The sequence below is a fragment of the Myotis nattereri genome, assembly GCF_964212035.1.
Source record: "Myotis nattereri genome assembly, chromosome: 1".
NCBI classification, from domain to species: domain Eukaryota; kingdom Metazoa; phylum Chordata; class Mammalia; order Chiroptera; family Vespertilionidae; genus Myotis; species Myotis nattereri.
This window is the reverse complement of record NC_138075.1, coordinates 187,713,087-187,734,484: the sequence shown is the minus strand read 5'-3', so window position 1 is coordinate 187,734,484 and position 21,398 is coordinate 187,713,087. Positions and strand designations below refer to the sequence as shown.

The 21,398-nt window shown below is 46.3% G+C and overlaps 1 protein-coding gene across 3 annotated transcripts in view; it reads right to left on the bottom strand.

Annotated features, from left to right (window-relative positions):
• The window catches only part of LOC308513422 (UDP-glucuronosyltransferase 2B31-like), a gene marked incomplete at its 5' end in the record, with an annotated part of 90,620 nt that overhangs the window by 4,265 nt on the left and 64,957 nt on the right, over nt 1-21,398 (bottom strand). The window contains 3 exons of one of the 3 annotated variants that reach the window (XM_081083475.1): nt 3,241-3,372; nt 15,968-16,116; nt 20,387-21,119. In XM_081083475.1, the coding sequence (XP_080939601.1) occupies nt 3,241-3,372; nt 15,968-16,116; nt 20,387-21,104 (999 nt within the window). Of the gene's footprint in view, nt 1-3,240; nt 3,373-15,967; nt 16,117-20,386; nt 21,120-21,398 lie in introns of those variants that run through there. The other 2 variants (XM_081083476.1, XM_081083478.1) reach the window with 2 other exon arrangements.

Below are 21,398 nucleotides of genomic sequence, written 5' to 3'. Positions count from 1 at the left end.
CTGGAGCACCAGCACACCCTTGGTCCTGGAATAAGGACGCATTCACAATGAGCCCAGAGTTATTGCACAGGGGCTGCAGAACAGGGGGGCTGTGGATGGGGGGACTGCAGATTGGGGGGGGGCTGCAGATCAGGGGGGCTGCAGATCCCGGGGCTGTAGTTGGGGGGTGTGGATAAGGGGGCTACAGATCAGGGGGCTGCGGCACTTGGGACCCCAGCTCCGACCCCAGAGCCTGGCCTCAGGGTTGCAGCTGTGACTGCACTGCCCAGCACGGAGCCCCACAATGGGCCCCCACAGACTGAGGAGAGCCAACGGGTCCATGGGGACGGCCAAGAAGAGGCCTTGCCTGGCGCCCTTTACTCCGTGAGGAGGGCCCGGTGGATGGGAGTTGTGGGTCAGACCGTGACCAGTGATCAGTGTTTGAAGAGGGAGCCTTCAGCCCCATGGACTTTCTCTCCCAAAGAAGCTCCGGCTCCTCCCTGCACTCAGGCCCTGCCAGAGGGCCATGCCGGGGCCACGTGGCCGCTGCCCACACCCATGGGACTGGTGTCTGCAGTTCCATGTGGGACCGTGAACCGTGTCTGAGCCACTCTGAGGTGGAGCCCACGTCACCTCTCTAGAGTTTTCATTTTTGCTGATCGGACCTTTGCCTTCTGAGGTGTAGAAGCCAGGACGGTGGGCGCAGTGGAGCCCACAGATGGGCACTCAGGAGCTCCTGGGCTCCCAAGGCTTCCTTCAGAGAAGGCTCCCAGCCCCCTGCCTGCCCCCCCCCCCGCCCCTCCGTGCACCACTCACTTAAGCCTGCGGGGAGCAGCACAGTCACCGCTACAGGCAAGGCCCCAAAGCTGCTCCTGAACCTCGCTCTTCCTCCCTCGGCTCCCACAGCCCAACACAGCCTGTGGCCAGCCCCAAAGAGGGTTGGCTGGTGCCCTCAGCGTCCTCCCCAGGGCCCTCCCCAGTACCAGACAGGACCAGGCAGCAGGGGGGTGAGGTTGGCCTGGGACAGACTTAGCCCCTGCAAGCTGTGTCACAGCGGATCCTGAGCAGCGAGAACTTACCAATAGGGATGTTTGTGCAGACATTTCAAACAACTTCCACTTTTAAAACTGAATTAAAAGCATAGATTGTTGCTCTAGAGAGCAATGCTTTGGTGGGACCCGAGGTCACCTTGGAGGCTAGAACCAAAAGTTACATGATAGCAAGTGTTGGTGAGGATGTGGACAAATCTGAGCCCTCACACCCTGCTGTCGGAATGGAAATGGTGCAGCCGCTCCTTAAATGATTAATATCAGTCACATAGGACTCTGCAACCTGCCACTCCGAGGTATACACCCAAGTGAGGCAGCTGTTAACAAAACGCCCATTGTGTATGGTGCCATTCCCATGAAATGTCTGAAACAGCAGTGTGCCGATGGCTGCCTGGGGCAGGCAGCTAGATGGGGAAGGTGGCACTGGCTTTCTTCTAGAAGCAATACAACGTTCTAAAAGTGATTGGTGGTGCCCTGGCTGGTTTGGCTCAGTGGATAGAGCATCAGCCTGCAGACTGCAGGGTGCTGAGTTCAATTCTGGTCAAGTGCACATGCCCGGGTTACAGGCTTGATCCCCAGTAGGGGGTGTGCAGCTAGCAGCCAATCCATGATCTCTATCATTGATGTTTCTCTCTCCCCATCTCCCTCCTTTCTGAAATATATATATATATACTGATAAAAGGGTAATATGCTAATTAGACCAGGAGACCTTCTGGACAAAGTCATGGTGGCGGGGCCGAGGCAGAGGCGGTTAGGGACAATCAGGCCAGGAGGGGAGGGCAGTTGGAGGCGAGCAGGCCAGCAGGGAGGCAGTTGGGGGCGATCAGGCCGGAAGTGGGGCACAGTTTGGGCGATCAGGCCAGAAGTGGGGCACAGTTTGGGTGATCAGGCTGGCAGTGGGGGGCAGTTAGGGGTGAGCAGGCTGGCAGGCAGAGTGGTTAGGGGAGATCAGGCAGGCAGGCAGGTGAGCGGTCAGGAGCCAGAAGTCCCGGATTATGAGAGTGATGTCCAACTGCAGGTTTAGATGGGATCAGGCCTAAACCAGCAGTCGGACATCCCCTGAGGGGTCCAGATTTAGAAGGTGCAGGTCAGCATAGGGATACCCCTGCCCCACTGGTGCATGTATTTCGTGCACCAAGCCACTAGTTAGTTATAAATAGCCAAGCAATTTATAAGTCCACCAGTAAGCTGGATTCTAGTTTATAAGTGGTTAACATCTTTTTGCTATGTGAGTGTTAAAGTTACTTTAAGTTCTCAGCAAATTTGCATAGGTGATAAGGAGGAAGCTACGTTAGGAAACTAAAAGTAGTTCACAATTATCCAGAGACTTCAAGTGTATTTTATGTATTAGAATAATTCACTACCATAATTTATGGAGAAGGAGGAGCAGCTGAAACTGTTCCATGCTAGGCTTGCTTCTGGTTGACTCTTTTTTATCTCCTCATCTTCCTCCTCCTCCTCCTCTATCAGAAGTTATTATTCTGATGGGTTGTTTTAGGGCCACATTTTATAAAACACTGGGTTACCTTGAGGGCTGGACCCACCTACACCCTTTCTTTTATGTCTTCCTGCTTCAGAATTTAGCAGGGCCCAGCCCACCAGGGAGGTTCTCTTTTCTTTTTACAGGCCATTTTTTCTCTTTCTCTAAATCATTGTTTCTGGCTTAGGTACCTAGATGCAGCTTGGTGAGCCGTAGACATCCTTACTCTGAATATCACCTTGCAACTGAATAGGCCTAATCCAAAATCCAGGGAAAGTAGGAGAGGCCTAGATTACCTGGGAAGTCTAAACTGTTTGATGCCTTTCAGAGTGTTATCATTCCCTGGTAAATGTTAAAATTTAACTCTATTCTGAGAACATTGGTAGTGTGTTCAGTACTCTAGGAATCCTGCAAGGAAATGCAGCAAATGACAGGATAGGATTTGATGATATCGGTTCCTGCCCTATAATACTATTATCAAAGAAAAATTCACACTGTATTTTTGAAATATACTTCTTTGTGACCAGAATGTTAATGCCAAAGTTGTTATCCATCAAAAACACCCTCTATAATACTTTAGCACCTGACATGTGTATTTTCTTTTTCAAATTGGTATCTAAGATCATTGAAGCTATCCTAATAGTTTACCTTTCATGTGGAAATTTCTTAATCAGACCCTTTACAGAGTTTAACACACTCAAGAGTTTTCTGCTCTAAGGTAGTTTATCTAACCTTTTGAGGAACCTGGGCAAGGGCTGATGCAATCACATTGGCTCTTTCTTCTGTCATGTTAGTGACCATCGACCCCAGGGAAAACACCACGATACCATTTTCTCCAGAGCTCTGGACAAACTCTTCCATTTCCTGTGAAGGAAGAATTTTTTCCATTACAAAAGACAATAGCATAGTGAACACTATTGAAGGGATTACTACAAACGGCCAAAGAGAAAAGTAAGTATCATAAGGAATTATTAGTGTAGTTCTTGTTATTTTAAATTGTGTTAAACTACAAATAATATACTTATCATCTTATCCATGTCTAAGTGTACAGTGCAGTAGTATATATATTATTGTTGTATAATTCATCTCCAGAACTTTTTCATCTTGTAAATTTTTACTGTATATTTCTTAAACTGTAATTCTCCACTTCCTATTTTAACAGTCCCTGACAACTATCGTTCTTCTTTCTCTTTCTATGAATTTGACTAGTCTACATCCCTTATGTAAGTGGAATCATGCAGTACTTGTGTTTTTGCCTGTGGCCTATTTCACTTAGCAAAATGTCCTTAAGATTCATCCATGTTATAGCAGGTGTTAGAATTTCCTTCAATTGTAAGGCTTGGTAATGTTCATCTACAGATACCCTGAGCCACCAGAAAGACAAGTAGGTCCTAGAGCAAATTAATCCTGAAATATTGCAGAAGGTAAAAATCACTAAACTGATACTTTCATTTTTCAGGGACATCATGAGAAGGCAGGATTCATTGAAAAAAATAATGCTGGGAAAAATAGAAGGTAGGAGGAAAGAGGATGATCAAATATGAGATGGAATGAATCCATAAAAGAAGCCATAGGCATGAGTCTAAAAGAGTTGAGAGGGCTGTTAAAACTAGGATTTTGTGGACATCACTCATTCATAAGGTCCTCAGGAGTCAGAGCTGACTCACAGCACATAACACATAATATACCATTGTGTGTATTGATTGTTTATAGATTTATCTATCAACTAGAGGCCTGGTGCTCAAAATTCATGCATTGGTAGGGTCCCTAGACCTTGCCGGTGATCAGGGCTGATCTGGGTCGTTCAGCTGTGGCTGGGCATTCCTTCTGGCTGCCAGCCAGGGCCTGCCTTCATTCTGCGCCATCCCCTGGTAGTCAGCACACGTCATAGTGAGCAATCAAAATCCAGGTCAAACTCCCAAGGGGACACTTTGCATATTAGACTTTTATATATATAAGATGGTCCTTGGGTTGAATTTATCTTTTTACTCTTGTGAATAGTGTTATGAATATGATTCTAATGTCACTGTTTTGGAATATATCCAGAAGTTCTATTGCTGGAGCAAATGATAATTGTTTTTAATTTTAAGGAACCTCCATTCTCTTTTTATCAGTGGCTGTTTTGAAGAGACCTAATTCCTCAGTTCTTTAGAGTATACAATTGATGAGCTTGAATTCCCTTATTACATATTCTTGTGCAAATATGTGTGTGTGTGTGTGTGTGTGTGTGTATAAGGAAGAAATGAAATAGAGCCAGTACACAATATTGAAGAGGAAATGCTTTTAGAGACTCTTCATTTATAATGTTATTAATTAATATATGTTCTTGTAATGAGGCTACACAACAGGATCTTAACTCACCTTTATTTCTTTATTGTAGTTCTACTAAATTACTTGCATTTATGCTTGTCAGATTTTCTGGAGAATTATTGTAGTATATTCATTAGTACTTTATTTCTTTGACTATGAATACTACGAAAAAGTTCATTATGATTAGAATGACTTTATATCTTTTTTATCATCTCTATTATAATTTATCTCATCTCAACTTTTGTCAGAATCTCCCAAACTTTCCCCCTAAATCATTAAAATAATTTATTGAAGTATAGTTGGCATACTATATTTCATTTGTGACAGGTGTGCAATGTAGTAATGTGACATTTATGTACATTACTATGTGGTAAGTCTAGTAACCATCTCACTGCACAAAGTTATGTTAAGTGTTATTGACAATATTCCTTATGCTGTACATGAAATTCCTGTGATTCACTTATTTTATAACTAGAAGTTTGTACCTCTCATTCCCCTTTCTCTTTTCCTCCATTACCAACCCCTCCCCCTCTGGCAATCATCTATATATATAAAAGTCTATATGCTAAGTGTACAACTGTACGGGTAATGAGGTCATATAGCAATGCCTGGCTTCCTCTCCCTAGCGACTAACCTCCTTGAAGTTTCTTCTGCCCAGGAACATGACTTGCTTTATAGCCAGGTGCAAACATTTCACACTTGTCTAATCTCATTTGATCTTCACAGAAGTCCTGGAGTAGGTAGATAGGAGAGTTGGTCGAACCTATTTTCTTTTCATTAGCCAGAAAACAGAGATTTGGAAAGCTTAGAAAGTTAACCCGACTGAAAAGAAGTAAGAAATGGTGAAATTTGGAAATTACTTCAGGTTTTCTCACTGCACAGAGTATAGTCAAACACTGATATAGGGAAATATTTTACCCTTTGTTCTCCCTGTGTGATCTACAATAATAATCTGCTTCATGTTGATATTTACTGCTGTGTTGCTGACAATTACCTGAAAGAGAAGCTGGGGTGCTTCACTGGGCTGGAAAAAGTTTAGCTACATCAGAAAGCAGGTCTAATTAAGCAAATTTATTCTATATATATAAAAGGCTAAGTTGACTCATGCATGTGCAATATATGCTAGTGCCAATCACACAAATGTGTTTCTAGATGTCATTGTTGATTGTGAATTTGGTTGACACATCTGATATAGAGAAAGGGTGAATAGAAATATTAAAATATGTCTCCTAATTGATTTCCTTTCAATGTGCACAAATTCATGAACTGGGCCACTAGTAAGAATATAATTTGTATCTATAAGTCTATTTCTGTTTTTTTTGCTTGTTTGTTTTTTTAGATTATACATATAAGTAAAATCATATAGTATTTGTCTTTTTCTGCCTGAATTATTTAACTTAACATAATACCCTCTAGGTCCTTCCGTGTTGTTGCATTTAGCAAGAGGTAATCCTTTGATATTGGTGAGTAATTTTTCATGGTGTGCATAGACCTCATGGATTTTACCCATTTATCTATTGAGGGACACCAAGGTTGCTTCCATATCTTGGTTATTATAGTAAATGCAGTAATGAACATGGGAGTGTATATATCTTTTCAAATTAGTGTTTTTGTTTACCTCTGATAAATACCCAGAAGTGGAATTGCTGGATTGTATGCTATTTTTAATTTTTTTTTAAAATTAAATCTTTATTGTTCAGATTATTATATTTGTTCCTCTTTTTTCCCCCCATAACTCCCCTCCTCCAAGTTCCCAATTTTTGTCCAGTCTCTTCCCGCATCTCCCACACCCCTTTCCCCCGCAAGAATAGTCAGTCCAATCCCTTTCTATGTCCCTGATTCTATTATAATCACAAGTTCATTCTGTTCATCAGATTATTTATTCACTTGATTCTTACATTCACTTGTTGATAGATGCATATTTGTTGTTCATAATTTGTATCTTTACCTTTTTCTTCCTCTTCCTCTTCTTAAAGGATACCTTTCAGCATTTCATATAATACTGGTAAGGTGGTGATGAACTCCTTTAGCTTTTCCTTATCTGTGAAGCTCTTTATCTGACCTTCAATTCTGAATGATAGCTTTGCTGGATAAAATAATCTTGGTTGTAGGTTCTTGGCTTTCATCACTTTGAATATTTCTTGCCATTCCCTTCTGGCCTGCAAAGTTTCTGTTGAGAAATCAGCTGACAGTCCTATGGGTACTCCCTTGTAGGTAACTGACTTTCTTTCTCTTGCTGCTTTTAAGATTTTCTCTTTGTGTTTTGCTCTTGGCATTTTAATTATGATGTGTCTTGGTGTGGTTCTCTTTGGATTCCTTTTGTTTGGGGTTCTCTGCGCTTCTTGGACCTGTAAGTCTATTTCTTTCACCAGGTGGGGGAAGTTTTCTGTCATTATTTCTTCAAATAGGTTTTCAATATCTTGCTCTCTCTCATCTTCTGGCACCCCTATAATTCTGATGTTGGTACGCTTGAAGCTGTCCCAGAGGCTCCTTACACTATCTTCGTATTTTTGGATTCTTTTTTCATTTTGCTTTTCCGGTTGGGTGTTTTTTGCTTCTTCGTATTTCAAATCATTGACTTGATTCTTGCGACCCTCTGGTCTGCTGTTGGGTGTCTGTATAATATTCTTTATTTCAGTCAGTGTATGCTTAATTTCTAGTTCGTTTTTTATCACAACCTCGAGGGTCTCATTAGATTTCTTGAGGATCTCACTACATTTATCGGCAGTTTTTAGAAAATTATTGAAAGACCTTAAAAGTGTGGTTTTGAGCTCTATATCTTCCATTTCTGACATCTGCGCCCTGTTTCTTTGTCTCCGCATTTTTTATGCTTTCTTGGTGCACCCCCTTGTGGTCTTTGTGCCTTTGTGCGCAGCCTTGTTGTAGTTAAGCCTAGATTGTTGTAGGTAATACTGGCGGGGATTTGACCTCCAGGCCAACTGGCTGTGAGAATCAGCTGTGTCTGCAGTGAGAGAACTTCTGTCCTCTAGGGAGGTGCTAATCTAGCCTTTGCCTGAGGCTATCCAGCAAATGCCTCTGTGCAGGGCTTGGGCGGGGCGGGTCGCACGGGATCAACAGGGTGGGCCGGAGTGAGCAGTTATGGCTGCTCTCAGTCCTGTCCCCAGGTGCTCTGCCTCTCAGAGTCCCAGCAACCGCTGCAAACCTCGGAGAGAAAGCTGCCTTCGAGTTCTGACCGAAGCCAGACAGTCCCGCTTCTCCCGTTTGATTCTGGGTCCCTAAAGACTCGCCCGGATCTGGAGCTCAGAGTCTGCGACTCCCTCCCGATTGAAAACGCCAACCGCGCCCTCAGCCACCAGCCCGCTTTGCATGCACTCCGCACCTTAGTGTTTGACTTCAGCACTGCGCCTCCTCTGAGTCTCAGTATGCGTTTCTCTTTCCTCCTAGTTGTAGGACTTCCACTCAGCCGGCGTTCCTGTAGTTCTGGGTGATGTCCGTTCCGTCTTTTAGTTGTATTTTTGAAGTGGTTGTTCGAGGCAGCAAACTCCGGCGTTAACCTATGCTGCCATCTTGGTTCTCTCCTATTTTTAATTTTTTGAGGAACCTCCATACTGTTTTCTACCAATTTACAAACTTACTCCATGTATAGGAGTTCCCTTTTCTCTACCTTCTTGAAAACCCTTTTTACTTGTTGACTGATTTCTGGATATTTATTTTGTATCCTGCTACTTTACTTAATTCACTTATCAGTTCTAGTAGTTTTTGTGTGGAAACTTTAGCGTCCTCTATATACAGTATCATGTCATCTGCAAATGGTGACAGTTTTACTTCTTCATGTGCAGTATAAATGCCCTTTATTTCTATTTCTTCTGTGATTGCTGTAGCTAGGACTTCCAATACTATATTGAATAAAGGTGGCAATAGTGGGCATCACTGTGTGTTTGTTTGTTTGTTTTTTATCGTAGAAGAAAAGCTTTTACATTTTCACCATTAAATACGATATTAGCTGTGGGTTTTATTGGTCATATATGGTCTTCATCATGTTGATGTATGTTCTCTCTGTACCCACTTTGTGAGAGTTTTATCATGAATGGATGTTGGATTTGTCAAATACTTTTGTCTGTATCTATTAAGATGATCATATGATTTTTATCCTTGGTTTATGTTGTCTATCACATTGATTTTTTTGTGTGTGGATATAGAACCAACCTTGGATTGCAAGAATACATTCCACTTGAGCATGATGTATAACCCTTTACCATATTGTTGAATTCAGTTTGCTAATATTTTGTTGAAAATATTCACATCTATTTTTATCAGAGATATTGGCTTGTGATTTTTTTTTTTTGTATTGTCTTTGGTTTTCCTCTCAGGGTACTGCTGACTGCTTTCATAGAAAGAGTTTGTGAGTGTTATTTCCTTTTCAATATCTCTGGAATATTTTGAGAACGATAGGTATTAATTGTTTGGTAGAATTAAATGTTCAGTAGAATTTGCTTGTGAAATTATCTGGTCCTGAACTTTTGTTTGTTGGCAGGTTGTTTTTTTTTTAATTAGTATTTCAAGTTTCTTGCTTGTAACGGATATGTTCAGTTTTTATGCTTCTTCCTGGTTGATCCATTGAAGGTTGTATGTTTCTTTTATAGCTCTTTTTCTGGAGATTTCTTCTATTCTTTCATTTGGGACCTGTTCATTTGTCTGCCTATATTTCCTGTCTGTTTGTTTCTGTGTATTAGATCAATTTGCTTTGACTCCGAGTCTTCTATATTCCCTCATTTGTTTTACTTTCTTTGTTTATTTCTAAGAATTAGATGAAACAGCCACCTCTCCTGAACTTGATGGAGTGGCTTTGTGTAGGAATGATCTTTGTGTAGTCTGTATGTGCTGTGTGGCTTCAGCAGGCTGGCTGGAACTGAAGTGGTTGTATGAGGTACCAGGGGTTCGCTGGCATGCAGGCTAGCCACAGTTGAGGCAAACATGATCAATTTTCCCAGTGTGCCAAGCTCTGTGTGCACCCTGGCAGGCTGGATGGCTGGGTTTGGAGCAGCCAGTGGCATATGGCTGCAGCATTGCCATGGCAGTTTGTCTGTCTGAGCCTGGGGTGGGTGTGGGGTGAGTGGCCTAGGGCATGCTATGGTGGCCTTGCAGGTGAGCTACAGCACTTGAATTAAATTCTTGCCCATGCTATCAGTGGAAAGAGAATGTATACACTGGCACTCACAGGTACCTCCAATCCCAAAGAGTTTAGCCTGGAGAGTTCTCGCAGTTTCTCAACCTTCTCTATGCAGTCTCTCTCTCACAGTCTCTCTCTCTCATTTGTTGTGCAGGAGCTGTTCAGTCAACCCTCAGCTGTTTTTCAGGAGGAAATGCTCTTCATGTAGGTTTACATTCTGAGTTTTCATGGGAAGGTTCAGTTCAGGGTCTTCCTATGCTGAAATCTTGGACCTCTTCTCCCTAAATCACTTCTTACAGGTTGGAGGATTACTATAATTCATGAATCTGGTATTATTGTCCAAAATATCCATGAAATAGCCTAAAGATTCCTATTTATAACCCAGAATTATCCTTTTATAGTTATTTATCTGAGTGTCCATGTTTCTGACATGTATGTATATGACACCTTTTTTCTGAAATCATATTGTACGTTCTAGTAGAATATGCTATGTGTAACTGGCTTGAGGGGCCCTCATCATCACCTCGCTGACTCTCCCAGGGAGCACCTGCCCCACAGTGGGAGAGGTACAACTGGGCTTTCTGCAGCAAAGATCTGGTCACCCTCTTGAGTAGCTCAGGTTGATGTATTTAAAGTTGCTGGTGAAGTCACGTTCACCTGGAATTGTTTCAGAATTATTCTGATTGTGGTCCCTGATTTTTTATCAGTTTTCAAATTTTATTAGTTTCAGTGCTAGAAAAATTCCTGATTGCTCAATACACTTTCTAGCTCCCTACCCCCAAATGTGTAAGGAGACAACACTTTATGGATATCTGGTCCAAACTTCATACTCATCTATCCCCTCTGCACGCCCCCCCCCCGACCCCCCGCTGATTTTTCTGTTTTAAATTTTTTTTAACTTGTTTTTTTTTCTCTGATAAATACCTAACCCTTCTAACATAAAAAAGTTTACTTTCTCATTCTAATAATTGTTCAAGCTTTTTTTTTTTAAAAAAAATTGACATATAATCGAAATCTAACATTCTGTACATTTATGGTGTATAGTGTGTTAAATTGATTCATTTATATATTATAACTAGAGGCCCGGTGAATGAAATTCATGCACGGGGGCCGGGGAGGGCCCTAAGCCCAGATGCACCCTCACCAATCCGGGACCCCTCAGGGGATGTCAGACTGCAAGTTTAGGCCCGATCCCTGAGATTGGCCTAAACCGGCAGTCGGACATTTCTCTCACAATCCGGGATTGCTGGTTCCTAACTGCTCACCTGCGTACCAGCCTAATTGCCCCTAACTTCCCCTCTCCCCCCACCCCCCTCGCCAGCCTGATCACCCCTAACTGCCTCCACCTGGTGGCCTGATTGTCCCTGACTGCTCCCCCTGCCAGCCCGGTAGCCCCACGCAACCTGCTGCTTAGTAGTTTGGTCTTCCCCCATTAACCCAAATGCTGGCTTGGTTGCCCCATGCAGCCTGCTGTTCAGTCGTTTGGTCGTCCCGCACTAACCCAAATGACTGCCTGGTCGCCCCCCGTAGCCTGCTTTTCAGTCATTACTTTTACTGTGATGGCATCCCAGACAATTGGTATATTCCTCTATTATTAGTATAGATATAACTACTGGCCCAGTGCATGAATTCATGCACCTTGAAAGGAACTGTGGGCCATGAGGCTTCAGTGGGCACAGGTGCGGGTCTTGGGCCATCCTCCACATCCCCGCTTGGCCCCTCCCACTGCGGCCCCCGGTCCCCTGTCTGCTGGCAGCCCTGTTTCCGCCACCACTGCTCCCATGTGCTGATGGTGCCAGCAGCGGGTGTGAATGGCGCCGGCACCATTAAGGGGTGTGAGTGGCAGCTGCTGCCCCAATTGCCCCTCAGAAGCAGGGGGAGGGGGAGAAGCCCTCAGGGACGACTGGGACTGGTGCAAGGTGCCAGCAGCGCATATGACTGGTGGCTTTGGCTCTGGCTGCGGGTGTTAGCCAGGCTGGCACCAGGAGTGGCTGTGAGCAGCAGCTCCACTGCCGGCTGCGGGTGTGAGCAGGGCCATTACTGGCAGCAGGGGCAAGAGGCGGCTGCTGGACCGGATCGCTCCTCAGGAGCAGGGGGAGGTGGAGAAGCTCTGAGGGGCCATTGGGGCCGGCAGCCGCCGCTGGCAACTGCTAACAGCGCTGAGCGATCGGACTGGCGCTGGGTGCTGGCAGTGGGTGTGAGCAGCGGCCCTGGTGCTGGCAGCGGGTGAGAGCGGTGCCTGTGCCGGTAGCAGGTGTGAGCACCCAATGGGACTGTGGCGTGCGGAAGCACAGGATTTTCAGTAACCACCAGAGTTTTGCCCTGATGACAGAGACCAGCACTCCTCCTTGGTCTGGCGCCCCCGCTCACCAGATCCACCAACCCGCCACTGCCAATGCCTGCAATGTTCTGTACTCTGCTGCCTGCAGCCAATGCCCACCATGTTCCACGCGTGCCCCCTGGTGATCAGTACACGTCATAGCGACTGGTCATTCAGTTGTTCGGTTGTTCCGCCATTCGGTCTATTTGCACATTAGGATTTTATATATATATATTACTACCTAACATTAGTGAACACCTCTATTAGGTTACACAATTATATTTTTACTAGGGGCCCGGTGCACGAAATTCGTGCACTGGGTGGTGGTGGTGGGGGGAGAGTATCCCTCAGCCCAGCCTGCCCCCTCTCACATACTGGGAGCCCTCAGGCATTGACCCCCATCACCCTCCGATCGCCTGATCGGCCCCTTGCCCAGGCCTGACGCCTCCGCCAGAGGTGTCAGGCTTGGACAGGGGACCCCCATCTCCCCCCGATCACTGGCTCTGGCCCCGCCCAGGCCTGAGGCCTCTGGCCCAGGAATCATGCCTGGGCAGGGGACCCCCATCTCCCTCTGATCACTTGCTCCACCCCCCGCCCAAGCCTGACGCCTCTGACCCAGGCTTCAGGCCTGGGCAAGGGGACCATCATATCCCCCCAATCCCCGGCTCCGCCCCCCACCCAGGCCTGATGCCTCAGCCAGAGGAGTTGACCCTCATCACCCTCCGATCACCAATCACCGGATCGACCCCTTGACCAGGCCTGAGGCCTCCGGCAGAGGTGTCAGGCCTGGGCAGGGGACCCCCAGCTCCCCGCGGTTGCAGGCTCCGCCCCTGCCCAGGCCTAACGCCTCTGGCCTAGGCGTCCGGCCCAGGCAGCGGGGATCTGCAGTGGCAGCGGGGGGCGCCGCGATCGTGGGCTTCGCTTTAGGCCCAGGCAAGGGACCCCTAGTTCCCGGGACTGCCAGCTTCGACCGTGCCCAGCTCCCATCGCTGGCTCCACCCCTACTTCCTGCTATCACTGGCCAGGGCGGCAAAGGCGCCTGATTCTCCGATCATGGCTGGGGGGCAGGGCAAAGGCGGCCCCAGGGCTGCCTTTGCCCTGCCCCCCAGCTCTTAGCTCCCCCCTGGGTTTCAGATCACTGTCAGTGGCAGGGGGCTTCTTCCTGCTTTCCCTTTCGCCTCCCTGCATTGTGCCTACATATGCAAATTAGCCGCCATCTTGTTGGCAGTTAATTTGCATATAGCCCTGATTAGCCAATGAAAACGGTATCGCCGTACGCCAATTACCATTTTTCTCTTTTATTAGTGTAGATGTGTGTGGTGAGAACATTTAAGATATAGTCTCAAGAAACTTTCAAGTATATAAAGAGTATTGTTGGCTATAACCACTATAGATCCCAAACTTAATCATTGTCGAGTTGCAAATCTGTACCCTTGTCCAACTTCTTCTTACCCACTAATCTTTCTTCAACCAGTACATGGTAATCACCATTATACTTCTGTTTCTAATGGGTTTGCATTTTTAGATTCCACATATAAGTGATATCCTATATTATTTGTCTTTTTCAGTGTGCCTTATGTCACTTAACATAATACCTTTGTGGTCCATCTATGTTGTCCCAAATGGTAGTATTTCCTCCTATCTTATGGTTGAATAATATTGTAGTGTGTGTGTGTGTATTTCACATATCTTAAGTTGTTTCCATTTATTGGCTCTTGTGAATAATGGTGCAATAAACGTGGGATTATGGATATATTTTTGATATCCTATTTTTCTTACTTTTATAAGTATACCCAGGAGTGGATTTGTGGGTCATATGGGGGCTCTATTTAACTTCTTAAAAAAAAACCTCCATACTGTTTTTCATAGTCGTTGCACCAGTTTTACATTCCCACCAACAGTGCACAAGATTCTGTGTTATCTTGTAGATCAACAAGTCTCCTTAGCACAGCTATTTTGACTTTCTTATTGGGTGAATCATTTATCTCCATGTCTGTATTTGTTTGCTGGAGGATTGTTGTAGAATTTGGTGACCTAATGTTTCCTTGATTTTTCATGTTCTTTGGAATTTTGAATTGCTGTTTTTGCATTTGAATTAGCAGTCACCCACTGATGTTTACTACTTTCAGGGTAGAAATATCTTTCGTCAGTACTACTATAGAGAAGGCTTTTTCAGTTCTTGTATGAATATGCCTGCTCTGTGCTTCATGCTCCCTCTTGTGGGAGAATTCTGTTTGTCCTGTTTGTTCTCCCTCCATATAAAGCACCAGGCCAGATACTGATCACCTCCTTTTTCTTTTCCTGAAGGTGGTGCTACAGCTCAAGTTTGTGGTTCTCTCCTGTCTGTAAACCCTTGCCTGTATTCTGCTCTTGCTCCCTAGCCTTTTATCAAATTTTGCTCTTGCTGCTGCCCTTGGAAGCTTCTACATGGAGCTGGTCACAGAGGGGAGGAGATATGGGTTGGAAAGTGTGTCACTGTTGTTGCCCACATGCCAGTATGGGGGGATCTGTAAGAAAGGATTTCTTCAGCGTTTGTGGCAGGCTTCCTGATAGAGTACAGAATGCAGTCAGGAGGAACCCAGTCTCTTTAACATGTTCTCTACTAATCTTCTTTTCCAGATCTGATCCCTCTCACCAGTCACTGAGCTCCTAATTCAACACTATGGATGCTGTGAGAGAGAAATGAGCTCTTTGGAAGCATCCTGCAAACCAGGGGAAGCTCAGCACCCACTCACCGGCTCTCTGTCCCTGTGAGGGAAATTACGGGCACTTGCAGGCCTTCTTTCAGCCTTACACTGAGTTGCCTTGGAAGAGGAATGATGCTGGCAAAATCAAGCTTTCCTCTCGCCCACACCAATGGATTCAAATTCATCTATTTTGTGCTCCAACAGAGTGCTGGAACTTCTCTTTGGAAATCTGGACTTCCACAAAAGTTCTCTACTCCATAGGTGACTGCCTAAGTCAGGGCTGTAGGTGCTCCTGGACTGCAGCTAAGGGGCTGGAACAATTCACAATATCCTGTAGGTGTCACAGCCATACTGGAGTCTTTCTGCCTATTACCTGATGCGTACGTGGGCAAGACTCTTTCCAGGTCCTTTTGCATTGGCACTTTTTTTCATGGATGGATAACAAATTTTGTTGTTGCAAGGAGAAAATAACAAGAGATAGCTCATGCTCACTTACACCACATTGCTATTGTCACTCCTGAGGTATTATGGTCCACTCCCATTGGATGCTCTGCAGCATTATTGTAGCATTATGCTTTTTCTTTATTATAATACTTTTCACACCATTTTTGTTACTTGCTTATATGATCTCTTTCCAAGTAAAATATCTGGTGGGGGGAGTAAAACCTATGTCTACATTGCTGTTCTGTATATCGCCCCCCCCCCCCCGCCCCCTTGCACCGTGCTAGTCACTTTAAAGTTAGTTTTTGAATTAATGTCTGATACTTTTTTTATGTGTTGAATAATGAAGGTCTTAATTTAACTGACCCTACTTCCAAAGTCTCTGAAGTATACTTCTTTATTTTATAATAATAGTGACATTCAAATTCTTGAAATAGTATGAGTTTCTAATTGGCAGGTCACTTTATCCAGATTCCCATATCTCTCTCAGTGTGACCAGACCTTCTGAATGAAGAACACATAATCACTCCTACTGAAAATGCAACGTAGAACAAACATGAATAGTTTTACCTTAGGCAGAGGCTTAGCAGGTTTGCAGTGGAGGCCTCCAACAAATTGAAAATGTGGCAAGAGTGGGCGAGGAAACTCAAAATCCCAATAGGTTCGAATAAACCATATATCTGCTTTTCTCATTAACTCGAATAATGTAGTGGGTCTTCCTGAAAGGGAAAGAAACAAAAAGTAGAAAAAATAAGAATATTGTAATGTGAATATACCATGTTTTTTTTCTTAAAGAGAAAAAAGAAAAGCTTGGAATAATGTAGCCAAAGATATTTAAAGTGTCGGTGATTTGATAGTGAAAACATCTATCTAATCTAATAAAAGAGATACATGCAAATTGACTGCACCTCTGCTATGCCCCAAGCCAAGCTACCCAGCCAATCAGAGTGACTATAACCCAACCAAGCAAATTAACCCAACCAAGATGGCAGCCGGCAGCCACAGAGCTGGAACAAGCAGGAGGCTTGGTTGCCCCAGAGATGGAGGGAGCCAAGCATCCCGCCTGCCCTGGCTGGCTGTGGCCTTGGCTCAAGGCAACAAAGTTTCAATTATAGAAGACAAATAAATCCCAGACCTGCTTCCACCCAGCTTCCACTGGTAGCTTGGGTGGCTGGGCGCCATGGCCAGCCTGAAAACAGCCATCAGCCACTCACCCAGGCTGGCCACAGCCACATGGGGTGAGGGTCCCCTCAGGGGGGCTTGGCCAGCCTGAAAACAGCCATTAGCCCCTCACCCAGGCTGGCCAGGCACCCCAGCAGGGACCCCCACCCTGAAGGGGCTGTGGCCAGCCTGCAAACAGCCATCAGCCCCTCACCCAGGCTTGCCAGGCACCCCAGCGGGGACCCCTACCCTGAAGGGGCTATAGCCAGCCTCCAAACAGCCATCAGACCCTCAGCCAGGCTGGAAAGGCACCCCAGTGGGACCCCCACCCTGATCCGGAACACCCTTCAGGGCAAACCAGCCGGCCCCCACCCATGCACCAGGCCTCTATCCTATATAATAAAAGGATAACATGCAAATTGACCCTAACAGCAGAACCACTGGGAATGACTGGTCACTATGACACACAGTGAACACTAGGGGCAGATGCTCAATGCAGGAGCTGACCCTGGTGGTCAGTGCGATCCCACAGGGGGAGCTCTGCTCAGCCACAAGCCAGGCTGCCAGCTTCCAGTACCACGATGGTGGTGGGAGCCTCTCTTGCCTCCTCAACAGTGCCAAGGATGTCCGACTGTAGCTTAGGCCTGCTTTCCATTAGCAAGTGGGCATCCCCCGAGGACTCCCAGACTGCCAGAGGATGTCTGGCAGTCCGGGAAGCAGGCCTAAGCCAGCAGGTGGTCATCCCCCGAGGGGTTCCAGACTGCGAGAGGGCACAAGCCGGGCTGAGGGACCCCCCGACACCCGAATGCACAAATTTTTGTGCACCGAGCCCCTAGTCCTATCTAATAATAGACAAACATGATAATTAACTGTACCTCCGACACACTTCCCATTGGCTAATCAGGGCGATATGCAAATTAGCTGCCAACCAAGATGGCGGCCGGCAGCCAGGCAGCTGAAGCGAACAGGAGGCTTGCTTGCTCCAGTGAAGGAGGAATCCAAGGTTCCCTGCCTGCCGCTGCTGGGCTCTGAGCTTGCACTCTAAGCAACTATGATACAATTATAGACGCTAAAAAAAACCCCATGCTTTCAGCCAGCCGGCCGAGCTGGAGTTGCAACAGAGTTTCGATTATAGAATCCAAACAAACCCAGATCCCTGCTTTCAGCAGCCGAGGCCTCAGAGCTGGAGCGGAGCCTCAGAGCTAAAGCCGGCTCTCAGTTCCAGTGACAGCCATAGAAGGTAAATAAATCCCAGAATAAAAAAAGAAAAAAGAAAAAAAGGAGAGGTTGGGAGCTTCAGTCACCCGCCAGCCTGAAAATGGCCCTCAGCCCCTCACCCAGACTGGCCAGGCACCCCAGTGGGGACCCCCACCCTGAAGGGGGTGTGACCAGCTGCAAACAGCGATCATCCCCTCGTCCAGGCTGGCTAGTCACCCAAGCGCGCCCCCCACCCTGATCCGGGACACCCTTCAGGGCAAACCATCTGGCCCCCACCCATGCACCAGGCCTCTATCCTATATAGTAAAAGGGTAATATGGCTCCCAGCACCGGGATCAGCGGAGCCGCGAGGCCTACTGAACCTGGGATCAGCGGAGCCACGAGGCCTCCCAGGACTGGGATCAGTAGAGCTGCGAGGCCTCCTGGCCCCTGGAGCAGTGTGACAGGGGGCAGCACCCAAACCCCCTGATTGCCCTGCGGCGCTGTGTGTGACAGGGGGTGGGGCCACAACCTCCCTATCCGCCCTGCTCTGTTCGTGACAAGGGAAGGCGCCCCAACCCCCTCATCGGTCCTGCTCTGTGCCTGATAGGAGGGAGCTCCCCAACCCCCTGATGGCCCTGCTCTGTGTGTGACAGGGTGCGGCACCCCAACACCCCCATGGGCCCTGCTCTGTTTTGATGGGGTGGAGCCGCAACCTCCCCATAGGCCCTGCCCTGAGTGTGACAGGGGGAGTGCCCCTACCCCCTGATCAGCCCTGCTCTGTGGGTGACAGGGGGAGGCACCCCAACCCCCTCATCCGCTCTGCTCTGTGTGTGACAGGGGGCGGTGCCCCAACTCCCCTATCAGCCCTACTCTGTGCATGACAGCGGGGAGCTCCCCAACCCCCTGGTTGCCCCTGCTCTGTGCATGACAGGGGGGAGCTCCCCAACCCCCTAATTGGCCCTGCTCTGTGTGTGACAGGGTACGGAACCCCAACTGCCCTGATGGGCCCTGCTCTGTTTTGACGGGGTGGAGCCGCAACCTCCCCATCGGCCCTGCCCGGAGTGTGACGGGGGGAGTGCCCCAACCCCCTGATCGGCCTTGCTCTGTGGGTGACAAGGGGCGGCACCCAACCTCCTGATCCGCCCTGCTCTGTGCATGACAGGGGGCGGCACCCCAACTCCCCAATCAGCCCTGCTCTGAGCCTGACCAGGAGCTGCGGGGCAGGCACCTAGGGATTGGGCCTGCCCTCTGCCACCCGGGAGCAGGCCTAAGCCATCAGGTCGTTATCTCCCAAGGGGTCCCAGACTGTGAGAGGGCACAAGTGGGGCTGTGGGACAGCCGCCCCCCCCCCCCACCAGTGTACAAATTTTTCAACTGGGCCTCTAGTAAATATATGAAAGTCTAAGTGACCATTAGGACCTGTTGGTGACTAACAAAACGGTTGATGGGTTGCTATGATGCACACTGACCACCAGGGGCAAATGCTCAACACAGAAGCTGCCGCCTGGTGTTCAGTGCACTCCCACAGCCAACCTCCCATTATCAGCCAACCTATTATGGTCCATTCCCTCAGCTGGCCAGGTTGTCATTCCTCTTCCACAGCCCACCTCCCATGGTCCCTCCCCCTGCCAGCCAGCCCAGATCAGGCCCAATCTCTGGCCAGACTGAGGGACCCCACCCATGCACGAATTCGTGTACCAGGCCTCTAGGATTTATATAATATACATTTGTTATATTATGATGTTTATATATATTAACAATATATATAAAATTTAACAGTTTTTCTCCTCTAACCTCACATCAGGACATTCACAATCATAGAAAATGGTTAAACCTAAGCCACTACAGAATTAAACATGCATTTGCTACTCTGTAAAGCGGCAGAAGTAATAGATGCAAATGTGAACAATGATTTCAATTCTTCAATCAATTAAATATACCATATCCATGGAAACACTTTTCCCGAGATTATTAGTCTAGTTTCTGCAATTTAGCAAGCTATTAACTTTATCCTAGATTTCCCAAAAATGGAGGTTTTGAGAGTATGGCTCATTTCCTGGTACTATAATTACATTTGGTTCCATTTAGGAGCCTAGTAATACTTGTGCATTAACAAAAACACTTACAAATAACAGCTGGAATATTTTCATGATGTATGGTAATAGATATGCTCACTCTTAATTTTGACTCATTTGTCTTTAATGAAGAAAGAGTTTTCACAAAATATAGTTTACTGACTTACATGTCCACCCATCAACAAAAGTTTAGTGTTTAAGCAGATGAGTTATAAGTGCTTAACAAAGGAATGTGAAGTCAATAGAAACCTGAAATTATAGGTTCCTGAGTCTTGGACAGAGCACTCCAGTGTGAAAGAACCCTTCAGGTAATATGGCAAAATAGTTCAATTTTTAAATCAAACTAAACTACACAAGAGGAAGCAATTCCTCAATGACCTTATAATTTAAACATTTCCATAATATTTGTGAGAATGAAAGATAATTTTATAATGTTATTTTATCATTTTACTTATAAAAGTCAAATCTGTCTCAATTAATATCTATAAAAATTCACCTTTTAGGGCACTAACGAAGTTAGGATTTCATGCTACCAAGTAAGGACATGACTTACCTAGTGCTTCGCTGCAAAGCTGATCCCACTTCTCACTAAATGCTTGGAACCAGAAGTCAAAATAGAGCACATACATCATATTTTTTACTCGCTCCATGAATGTCATTTGATCACTTAATTCTGACAAGACAACAGGTACGTAGGATGGAGGGAATGGCAGTCCTCCACTGTACTTTTCAACTGTGTAGCCAAAAGAGAAGCGGAGACTGTACACAAAAGGTATGTTAAGTAGCTCAGCCAGCAGCTCACCACAGGGTCCAGAGGGATCTGCAAGAACGACATCAAACCTTGATTCCTGTAGTTTTCTCATAAGTTTCTTGTTCAAAACAGCATCTTTACAGAGCTTTTGAATACAATCAAAATATTCCCAAATGTTATCTTGAATTTGTGAAAAATAAGTCCAAAATGTATATTTTGGCATATATGTCCACTTAGAGGTCAGCCGCATGAGAATATCCTCAAAATCATCTTTTGTTAAAGATGTAGGAAAAACCTCAAATTGAATAGCAGATGGTTTATTGGGATCAACAAGAATTGAAGCTGAAGATGTCAGAACAGTCACTTCATGACCTCTCTGGACAAGTGCATCCAGGATGGTCTTCATGTTGATCCAGTGGCTGTATTCTGTGGGCCACACCAGCACCTTTCCACAACTCCCAGGGCTGAAGTGACCACTCAGCTGTAGCAGCAGCAGAACTGAAATCCACTTCATAGGCATCCTGGTGGCACACAGGCTTCTTTTCAAATGGCTGATCCCTTTTACCTTGGCTCATGCTTACGTGCAAAGGGAAACCAACCAGGAAATTAAAATATAAATTCTGGGCGTGGCCCCAGCGCGCTGTGCAAAGGGAAACCAAGCAGGAAGTTAAAATATAACTTCTGGGCGTGGCCCCAGCGCCAAGCGCGAGGACCGCGGCAGCCCCCTTCTGCAGGTTGCTGCTCCCGCCAGCCCCTCCCGGCCGCGTTTCCCTGCCGCGGGGCGGCCTGAGTGGGCGCTGAGGGCGTCGGCGCC